General features: G+C 41.2%; 1 protein-coding gene and 1 pseudogene across 2 annotated transcripts in view; both read left to right on the top strand.

Annotated features, from left to right (window-relative positions):
* The first annotated feature begins 2,227 nt into the window (after positions 1–2,227).
* On the top strand, positions 2,228–3,984 carry ARF6 (ARF GTPase 6). Its single transcript, XM_082385777.1, has 2 exons — positions 2,228–2,384; positions 2,485–3,984. Exon 2 carries the CDS (start codon positions 2,980–2,982, stop codon positions 3,505–3,507), a length of 528 nt encoding a protein of 175 aa, XP_082241903.1. The 5' UTR covers positions 2,228–2,384; positions 2,485–2,979; the 3' UTR covers positions 3,508–3,984.
* Positions 3,985–4,663: 679 nt separating this feature from the next.
* The window catches only part of LOC309625769 (cathepsin Z pseudogene), a 62,019-nt pseudogene continuing 56,073 nt past the window's right edge, over positions 4,664–10,609 (top strand). Inside the window, exon 1 of the transcript XR_014249424.1 lies at positions 4,664–4,721. The product of XR_014249424.1 is annotated as a cathepsin Z pseudogene (transcript). The remainder of the gene's footprint in view (positions 4,722–10,609) is intronic.

The following is a 10,609-nucleotide window of genomic DNA, read 5'->3' as shown; positions in this document are numbered from 1 at the left end:
TTTTTTTAATATATGTGATTTTTTTTTTTAACTTTTGGGTTTATTTATTTATTTATTTTATTTATGGCTGTGTTGGGTCTTCATTTCTGTGTGAAGGCTTTCTCTAGTTGCGGCAAGCGGGGGCCACTCTTCATCGCGGTGCGCGGGCCTCTCACTATCACGGCCTCTCTTGTTGCGGAGCACAGGCTCCAGACGCGCAGGCTCAGTAATTGTGGCTCACGGGCCTAGTTGCCCCGCGGCACGTGGGATCTTCCCAGACCAGGGCTCGAACCCGTGTCCCCAGCATTGGCAGGCAGATTCTCAACCACTGCGCCACCAGGGAAGCCCTATAGCACTTTATTTATAGTTATAAAGCATTTTAAGAAATACAGTGGACCCTTGAACAATAGGGGAGTTGGGGGACTCACCTCAATGTAGTCCAAATTCTGAGGATAACTTCTTAGTTGGTCCCCCACATCCCAGGTTCCACATCCGTGGATTCAACCAACCCGGACTGTGTAACAACGTAGTACATATTTATTGAAAAAAAGCCAAGTACAAGTGGATCTGTGCAGTTCAAACCCGTGTTGTTCAAGAGTCAACGGTACCATAATCGAGCTTCCGAACAACTGTGTGAAGTACTCAGGGAGAGAGCATAATTTGGGGGTTAAGAGGATGAGCTGTAGATTCACCATTTAATCTCAACTCTGTGACTTCCAAAAAATTATTCAACCTCTTTGACCCTCAGTTTCCACTAATACTCAAAGCTACCTCACATGGTTGCTGTGCAGATTAAAGTAAAATATTTAAAGTAATTTAGTACAGTGTTTATGATAACAATCAATAAATAGTGACTATTTTCATTCGCGATGATATTCTTCATCTCGTTCAACAGATAAAAAAATGAAGTTTACAAAGACTGAAAGGAAAGGATTCACAGCTATAAAACGGAGGGGTAACACTCTGAACCCCAATCTTCTGACTCCAAATCCTTCTTTCAGTTTTAAGACAGGGCTTACATATTAAGGCAGATGGTAAGTAAATTAAATCATTGCCAGAATATTAATAACTTAAGTAAATTTACTTCAGGCTGAAGTTTGTAAGGTTATCATTTAACCAATCTACCATTATCAAACTTTCTTAAATTGTGACATAAAAAGTATGTTACCTTATGTTACTACAGCATCTTCTTAAAAAAAAAAACACACTATTTTCCTGTTTTTCCTCCCTTTGGTTTATTTACATTTCAAGCTTTCACCTTTTTTGAACTTTAAGTCTAACTTTTACCACTAATGATTCGATACAAAAAGGTTGAAGTTTTCTATAAACATTATTTAACCCTCAAATGGGGTTTGCGGACAGAAAGGTCAGTGTTACACTCAGTTTACACAGGAGGTAACTCAGTAAGGTTAAATGTTCAAATCCAGGCGACAGAAGTAGTCTTTCTGATTCCAAATCCTACGCTAAGATTATATCGTCGAGGCTCCTTAAAGTTAATAATGAGTGGCTGGGTGAGAAGCTACTACTAATCACACTAAAAGGAGATGATATATTTAAATATTAAAAATGACCACCTAAAAAGCTGAAAAAGCGGCAAGGCACGGGAACTTTTGATAATACTGAATTTTTAAGAAACGTGGACTGGTCCTGACGAGATGTGTAAGATAGGGCTCCAACGTCCAAAAGACGGGCTTCAGAGCAAACCCAAGCCCAGTAAAAGCGCCGCACTGACTGGCAGATTCCACGCGAACCACTAGCCTCCCACGTGTCTTTCAGGAAACGCACAGAGCACGAGGGATAAAGGAAGCCAAAGAAGGCTGGGGGAAAGGTAAAAACAGCGGTTAGGGCTTCCCTGGGAGACTGAGGGCACACGAAGGCTGGCGCGGGCTGGAGGGAACTCGCGGAGCATCTGGCGGGCACCGGGGTCCGAGAACAGGCCTGGAAACAGCACAGGGGAGGCGTTCGTCAGGGGAACGGGCGGTCCGCGGGCCCCACACCGTGGAGCTCCGTAGTGGATCGGCTCCTCTGGTTTGAATGGGGGCGGAGGAGGAGAGAGTGCGAAAGAGGAATGCAGAGAGTGGACGAGACGCTAGAGCAGCGACAGGTGGCCGCGCGTGAGAGTCCGAGATTCGCGGGGGTGGGGGCTAGCCGCACCTGCGAGCCCTCTGAGCCGCCGTAGCCCCGCCCCCCCGCGCGTGGCGCCCCGACGCTTAGCGCGCGGGCCGCTCTCTTTACAGAGGTCGCTCTTGGCCGAACGGGCGGCCTCTGCTGCGCCTGCGTGGTCGGGAGGGGAAGTGAGGCGGTTTCCTCGGCGCCTTTTCCGGCGGCGGCGGCGGCGGCGGCAGCAGAGCTGGGAGGAGGCGGTGGAGGCCGGAGGGAGCCCGCGCGCGGGGCGGCGGCTGGAGGTAACCTCCTGGGCTGAGCTGGCAAGGCGGGCCCCCTCGGTCTCCGCTCTCCTCTGGGGCTCTAGCAGTAACTCCCTTTTCCCTCTCTCTGTGTCTGCAGGCAGCGCACCGAGTTCCCGCGAGGATCAATGACCTGACGGGGCGCCGGAGCCGTGCTGCCTCTCGGGTGGCCTGGGTCGGTGGTGAGCGTGGTGCTCGCGGACCGGGAGCCGGGCCGAAGGGCCGCAGTCTCCCGCGGCGGAGCGAGGAGAAGGCGGAGGAGCGGGAACCGCGGCGGTGCTCGCGCGGCGCCTGCGGGGGGAAGGGCAGTTCCGGGCCGGGCCGCGCCTCAGCAGGGCGGCGGCTCTCCCGGCGCAGACTCAGCGCCCCGGCGGCCGCGGCGACTGGAGGAATCAAGTTGTGCGGTGGGTGATGCCCGAGTGAGCGACGGGTCCGGGCCTCTACCCCGAGGAGGCGACTCCCACGCAGGCCGCACGGGCGCCCTCGCGACTGGGAGGCTCCGTTTCGGTTTCGCGGCGGCGGCGGCGGCGGCGGCGTTGTTGGCGGAGGGGACCCGGGACACCTGAATGCCCCCGGCCCCGGCTCCTCCGACGCGATGGGGAAGGTGCTATCTAAGATCTTCGGGAACAAGGAAATGCGGATCCTCATGTTGGGCCTGGACGCAGCCGGCAAGACAACCATCCTGTACAAGTTGAAGCTGGGCCAGTCGGTGACCACCATCCCCACCGTGGGTTTCAACGTGGAGACCGTGACTTACAAAAACGTCAAGTTCAACGTGTGGGATGTGGGCGGCCAGGACAAGATCCGGCCGCTCTGGCGGCATTACTACACCGGGACCCAGGGTCTGATCTTCGTAGTGGACTGCGCCGACCGCGACCGCATCGACGAGGCCCGCCAGGAGCTGCACCGCATTATCAATGACCGGGAGATGAGGGACGCCATAATCCTCATCTTCGCCAACAAGCAGGACCTGCCCGATGCCATGAAACCCCACGAGATCCAGGAGAAACTGGGCCTGACCCGGATTCGGGACAGGAACTGGTATGTGCAGCCCTCCTGTGCCACCTCGGGGGACGGACTCTATGAGGGGCTCACATGGTTAACCTCTAACTACAAATCCTAATGAGCCTTCTCCGCCCATCCCCCGGAAGGAGAGAAATCAAAAACCCATTCATAGGATTATCGCCACCATCACCTCTTTCAATTGCCACTTTCTCTTCTTTGAATTTGAACTCTGGAGTTACAGTTCTGCGGTTTGGGGGAGGGGGTTAGGGCTTTTCTTTTTTGTTTCTTCTCTTTTTTTTTCTTTGCTTTGCGTTAGGATGCTCTGATCTGACTTTTTTGACATGAACACAAAGTGCTAGATGCTCTTGTTGACTTCCAGCAAATGGGATGGGGGAAATATAGCGGTTCTTGGTAAATTCCTTTATAATAATGGTTTGATTTTTTTATTTCGAGAGAATCTTCTTTTCCAATGTATGCTTTTTTCCTTTTTGCCCAGTTTCCTTATCACTTGCTGTAGATGGCTTATTTTGCATTCATGCAGACTGTGTTGCAAGTCTGTTTCATCTAGTAAACTGAAAATTATTGCTTAATCAAACTGCCGTTTGTCTTTTATATTTAAGGCCTTTTTCCCCTCCCTTATGAGTTCTGACTTTAACTTAGTAAATTCAAATGTGACCTTTTATATCTAAGACCAGTATAGTAAACAGCCCACAGTGGCAAATAATGAGTAATATCATTGTAATATGTTCCACTTGCACATCACTGTGTTAAACAGGTAATGTAAGAAGTTCTTTGAAATTTCAGCTCTTAAGTTCTGAAACATACATCATGCATGAGTAAGGATAAAACTCAAGTTCCCCGTTACATAGCTAACTTACACTGCATAAAACTATGAAAATGTAACCTGTCAAGGACACAGATTTTTTTTTTCCACTGCGAAGTTAGCAACTTTGCTGTGTTTTCCCTCTTTTTTAACTTTAAAAATAGACTTTTCCAGAAAATGGAGCAATAATGGTGTATGCCACACACAGATGAAATATTTGTAGATATTTTAAGTGACTTTTGGGCAAAACTGGAATATATACTTTTACCATGTTTCAAATGTCTAAGACCGGTAGTTTTTAAATTACTAGAATGTTTACTTTATTCATTTATAAAGCATTTAACAGTTCAAATTACATGCACCTTTTACCTAGTTGGAAAAAAAAATTCGTGTTTCCACATTACAGCAATTGATTAAGCTGAAGATATAAGTCTTTTTTTTTTTTTTAATAGATGAGTGATCCATATCTCCATTAATTAGAACACTGGAAAAGATGTTTTATGAAAAAGGTATTCTGTTTGATTAACTCATGCTAATAGTCAGATATCCTGTTGGTTCAATAATATACTATCTCCTTTGAGGAAGGAAATGTGATGAATGAATGATGTGTAGACTTGAGGAATGACAAAAGGGGAAGTAGGATGCAGAGGAAGAACCTACAGATGACAATGAATGTAAACTTATTTTCCTTCAAGGGTAAGCAGTGTGCTCACTGGTGATATCCAGATCCTAACAAGATTACTTGCTTAGCTGGTTAGGACCAGTAACTAGATTATTGAGACCACTATGATAATACTTTGAACCAAATGTTAATGCTTGATACAGAATTGTGTAGCAGCATCTGGTTCTTATATAGCCTTAAGGATTCATTTTAGAGATCCTCAAGGAATTAAACTTAGGGAATTCAGAAATGTAGACTGCAAAGGCAGTATACAGGAAAAGGTGGAGTGGGTTTTGTTTATGAGGGTGTCTGAAAACTAAAATTGAACGGGATATCATGGTATATGATTGGACAGTATTGGTCCTTCATGCTTTGGCCATATTGTATAATGGAGCTTTTACCAAAGATGTATGAGAAGTATAAGGCTATAGAAAGTTAACTCTTCAAAGTAAAACTCTTGACAAACATTTTACTTAAAGCAGATGAGAAAAGGTGCTATGTTGTAGGCTCCTAATGGTGCAGAGGGATTTTTGAATTCAAACGCAACTAAAGTATAAAGTTCTCAGTTTCACTTTAGTAGAAGTATCTCTAGAAATGAAGCTGACACACATCTAAGAACATTTTAGTTGCTTTTAAAATTCCCATAGCTCCATCATAAATTTAATTACTAGTGTTTTAAACGGTTACATATTAAGGTACATAAACATGGGTTATATAAATATCAATGTTATAGTAACATCCTTAAGCGACAAGCACAAAGGTATAAATGCCTAAACTGGAGGAAACTTGAAACCCTCATGTTAATTCTTAAATGTAGTATTTCTAACTTGTGACAGACAGATTGGTAGGCAGCCATTTTTTGTTTGTCTTAAAATAACTGGGGGCCTAGTTAAAATTTTATACATCAAGTGATTGCTATGGAATGTTGCAGGTGAGATGTGGTTATTTTTAGTTTATTTGAAATGTCTTAACTGAAGGTGGGGGGAGGAGGGAAAGCAAATATTTGAAATTTGGAAAACCTTAAACCTTTTGCTAAGAAACTGTAATTTTCACTTACATTTTCTTTAAGGATATAAAAGGTTGATAATTGATGTAGTTAAATTGAATCATAACCATTGATGATCATGGGGCAGGTAATTATAGCCTGCAAAAAAAAGTTACAATCTAAGAAGTTAAGAAATAAGATCCTGAAGTTTTTGTTTAATTGCATCAATTTCTGTATTTTATGTGAATTTATAAACTGAAGTAAGTTTTCAATGAGGTTAATCTTGTCTAATATAAGTAAATGAGTCTGTAGACTGTGATCTCCCCAAACAAAAAAGTACAGTACTTGGAATTGTGTTCTTTATGGTTGTAGTGTTGGTAAAGCACTAATATGCAGAAAATAAAGGAATTACACAGTGCAGTTTCTCACGTTACGTTACTCGTTTGAACTAGATTAAGTGGGACGTGTGGTGTGTTGGGCCATGTTATTCTCCAGGGATATATGGTATAAAGTAACTTAGTTTGGGAGTCACCTTGCTTTTATATGAAGAAAAAAGAGAATCTGTTTGGTTCTTATAATCCTGGCTATATAGGAGGTTTTGCCCTGATTTAGTTCCACCAAATTTAATCTGATTTTATAACTTAGGACACAAAAGCAGTTGGAAATTTTTTAAAAATGAAGGTTCTATAGCAGTTTTTATTATGCTACTGTTTTTTCAGAAATCACAACCTTAGAGTTTATAGGACAGAACTGTGTCTCTAAAGAATTGGCCTACGGAGTAGTCTTAACCCTTGACAATTGACTTTTGGATTTTAGAAAGTTTGTCTTTCAGAAACCAAGGTTGCTTGTCTGATAAGAATGGCAGAATTGTAGCCATTTAGAAAATAAAATAGTAGATGAAGAATAACTTGTTGGATAAAGGGGTTTTTAAACACATTTCCTTCCTTGTAGGCCTCCTTCTTGTATTAGCAATTTTTGTAGTTTGATTTTAGAATATCTTAGTGTGATCTCTAGTATGATTTAACTCCCACATTAATGTTATTAATGGCTATCAAGTATCAATTTACCAGAGATAGCAGTAGAAGATATTTTACACTTTAGTGAGTTATGTTTTAATACAATTTAGAAATATAGTAGCCATAATCTGAATGATGGTGGAGCTTACTAAATTCCCAAAGTTATTTCCTCTATACCTTGCCAAGTATATATATGGATTATGATAAGGCAAATCTTTCCTTATAGGTAAAAATTGTTAAACCACATATAGCAATTAAAAATAACTTGTCTAATCACTGAGCCTAATGTATTTGGAGTATAGTATTCAATAGAATCTAGCCTTTTGCTTTGTTTATATTGAATGGTAAAAGACAAAGTAGGAAGGATTTGCAATTACAATATTACAAAATTTATAAAACGGGAATGTTGGGAGATGGAGTGATAGAAGAGGCAACGTAACTTTTCCCTCCCCACTTTGCTAAACTTGAAAGTTGCCAGACTAGATTAGTGAGTTGAATGGTCAGGGAATAAATACATACAGGTGAGGTCAAAGAGGCAGAACAGGTCTGTAGAGGGGTTTAGGACTAACAGTTGAAATTTGTTATTAAATAAGCCAAAGTAATGGTAAACTTCCAGGGAATTAGTCTAGAAATAACTTACTTTGTGGGACAGGAAGAAAATAGGTTTGAACTTTTCCCCCCTTTATTTAAAATGTTTTATGACTACTTGAAACAAAAAAAAAGGTATTTGTCAATCTTCTTGAATACCTTTCCACTTGTCTTCATTTAGATATACAGTTGACCCTTGAATAACATGGGTTTGAACTATGTGGATATAAGTGGGTCCACTTACACATGGATTTTTTTTTTTCCGTAGTAAACACTACAGTATTACACAGCCTGGGGTTGGTTGAATTAGTGGATGCTGTACAACTACAAAGTTATGTGAGGATTTGGATTTTCGATTTTGCAGAGGGTCAGCGCTCCTAACCTCCGAGTTGTTCAAGGATCAACTGTATTTCCTCCATGGTATTTGTTTCATAAGTGTGAGGGTAGGTTTATTTATTGAGAGCCTACTGATGTGCCTGGCACTGTTCTAGGGACAGGAGATATATCAGTGAAAAAAAAATCTGCCTTCATGGAACTTATATTGGTGTTGGGGGGTGGGAGTGAGAAATAAAAACATGTTAGGTGATATACTATGTATTACATAGTATGTTATATATATAGGGAGACTGATAGACATGTATTCAGAGAAGTCCTCATTGAGAAGGTAACATTTGAGCACATATTTGAGGGAAGAAAAGTTAATATCAGTGAAATTGATATAGTAACAAAAAGATAATATGTATAGTGTAAAGCTGGGGTGGGGAAACTGTGGCCAAGGGCAAATCTAGCTACACTTTTTTGTTTTTGTTTTTTTAAAGTCTATTGAATTTGTTACAATATTGCTTCTGTTTTATGTTTTGGTATTTTGGCCCTGAGGCATGTGGGATCTTAGCTCCCCAACCAGGGATCAAACCTGCACCCCCTGCATTGGAAGGTGAAGTCTTAACCACTGGACCGCCAGGGAAGTCCCTATACTTGTTTTTATAGGGTCTAAGTTAAGAATGGTTTTTTACATTTTAAAGGATTTTAAAAGACTGCTCAAAAAAACAACTGTGAATATGTGACAGAGACAGTATTTATCCTGAAAAGCCTGAAATATTTACTTATCTGGCTGTTGATTGAAAATGTTTCTTGACTCCAGATCTAAAGCCCAATTTTTATTCATTTATTTTGGCCACACCAGGCAGCTTGCGGGATCTTAGTCCTCCAACCAGGGATTGAACCCACGCCCTTGGCAGTGAAAGCGCGGAGGCCTAACCACTGGACCTCCAGGGAATGCCTGCCACAGTCTTACCACGTTTGAACAGTTAGTGAGCTTTGAGACTTATATTTGAATAGTCTAACCTGGATTTTTTTCCCCCTAGATAAGTTTAAATATGTGAAATCAGTAGTTTTTCAGTATCAGTTTTAACATTCTTAAAAATTTTGTGAATAATTTCATTAAAAGTGTTTCCTTTATTTTTATGGTGGTTTTACTGGTCTTTGGATATAAGTTAAAACATGCTTTTCTGTTCAACGTGCCCTTTCCTCCAGAGAACCTAGATTAGTTTGGAATAGTTTCAGGTACCATCATTGAACTGTGGCTTTTATTCAGTTGGTACTACTGTAATCAAGGCCTGAGTCCAGTACTTTTTATTATGAAACTTTGTAAGATGAAGTGTTTTATTGAATTGGAAACTAATATGATGCGTGATATTTGGTTTCTTCTTGTATTATTCCTCTAACCAATCTAAACTAGGAAAAATAATTTACTTCACACATGAATTACTTCTTGCATAGAGAGTTGTCCTATACTACTTACATAGTAGGATTTGGGAATCCATAACTTTTTTTTTTTTTTTAAAGATTTATTTTATTGATTAATTGATTGATGGATTGATTGCTATGTTGGGTCTTCGTTTCTGTGCGAGGGCTTTCTCTAGTTGCGGCAAGCGGGGGCCACTCTTCATCGCGGTGCGCGGGCCTCTTCACTATCGCGGCCTCTCTTGTTGCAGAGCACAGGCTCCAGACGCGCAGGCTCAGTAATTGTGGCTCACGGGCCCAGTTGCTCCGCGGCATGTGGGATCTTCCCAGACCAGGGCTCGAACCCATGTCCCCTGCATTGGCAGGCAGATTCTCAACCACTGCGCCACCAGGGAAGCCCCCATAACTATCTTAAAAGAGAACCTAAAACAAATTAGGAGTTATGGAAGTAAGTTTTATGGAGGACATTTACAAGTGAGCTTTAAAAAATAAAAATAATTCTTGTTCATAAAAAGATTTATGTGAAACTGATTATTCTGTTTCCAATTACATCTGAATAGACTGGCCTGAGAAGGTTATAGCATGAGAGGGCAAAAACCAAATTTGTTAAAGGTGTTATAGAAGCAAGGATCTGGACCTTTGAAGTTTATTCTAATATGGCAAACCAAAGTGCTTTCTCTCCATATCTTTTTATTTCTAGAAGTTAGTTTTGTGAACAAGTCCTAGGTTGGAGCTAGGTGAGCCTGAAGAGATCAAATTGGGAAACATTCTAAGAATAATAAGAATTAGCATTTTTTGAATGTTTGCCATGTGCCAGGCATTGTTCTAAGTATTTCATGCATATTTTCTTAATCCTCACAACACCTTGGAAGAAAGGGCTCCCGTTTGATAGTTGAGAAAACTGAGACTTAGAGAGGTGTATGTTAATAAGTAGCAGAGCCAGACTTTGGACTCAGGTAGTCTGTACTATACTGGGACTGTGAACCATTGGTTAATAATGTACTTAAAATTTTGTGTGGTTTGTTTACAAAAGGCTTACTCTGAGTAATATCCCAAATTTTCTTATTCGATCATCAACAGATTTTGAGTCCCTGTATAATTTGAGTCTTTCTGTATAGTAGAGAACATGATATTGTATTAGACTTCACTTGAGAAAATTTTTTTTTTCTGTAAAAATGACATGTGACTACCTGATAGATTGTGAATTTTACAGATCATTGTGAAAAATAGGAAAAGTTTTCACTGAGCTGATTATTTATATGGTTATATATAGACTCCTTTTGATTTAAGAAAGTTTTAGAAAATTCAGAGTGCACAATTTATATTGTCTCTACCTGATAAATTCATAACTACAGACATTTCAGTTATTGTTTAATAAGTGAATTTTTTGCTTTTTAGATCTCA

This window comes from Balaenoptera borealis, assembly GCF_965194805.1.
Source record: "Balaenoptera borealis genome assembly, chromosome: 3".
In the NCBI taxonomy this organism is placed as follows: domain Eukaryota; kingdom Metazoa; phylum Chordata; class Mammalia; order Artiodactyla; family Balaenopteridae; genus Balaenoptera; species Balaenoptera borealis.
This window is presented reverse-complemented; position numbering and strand designations above follow the sequence as displayed.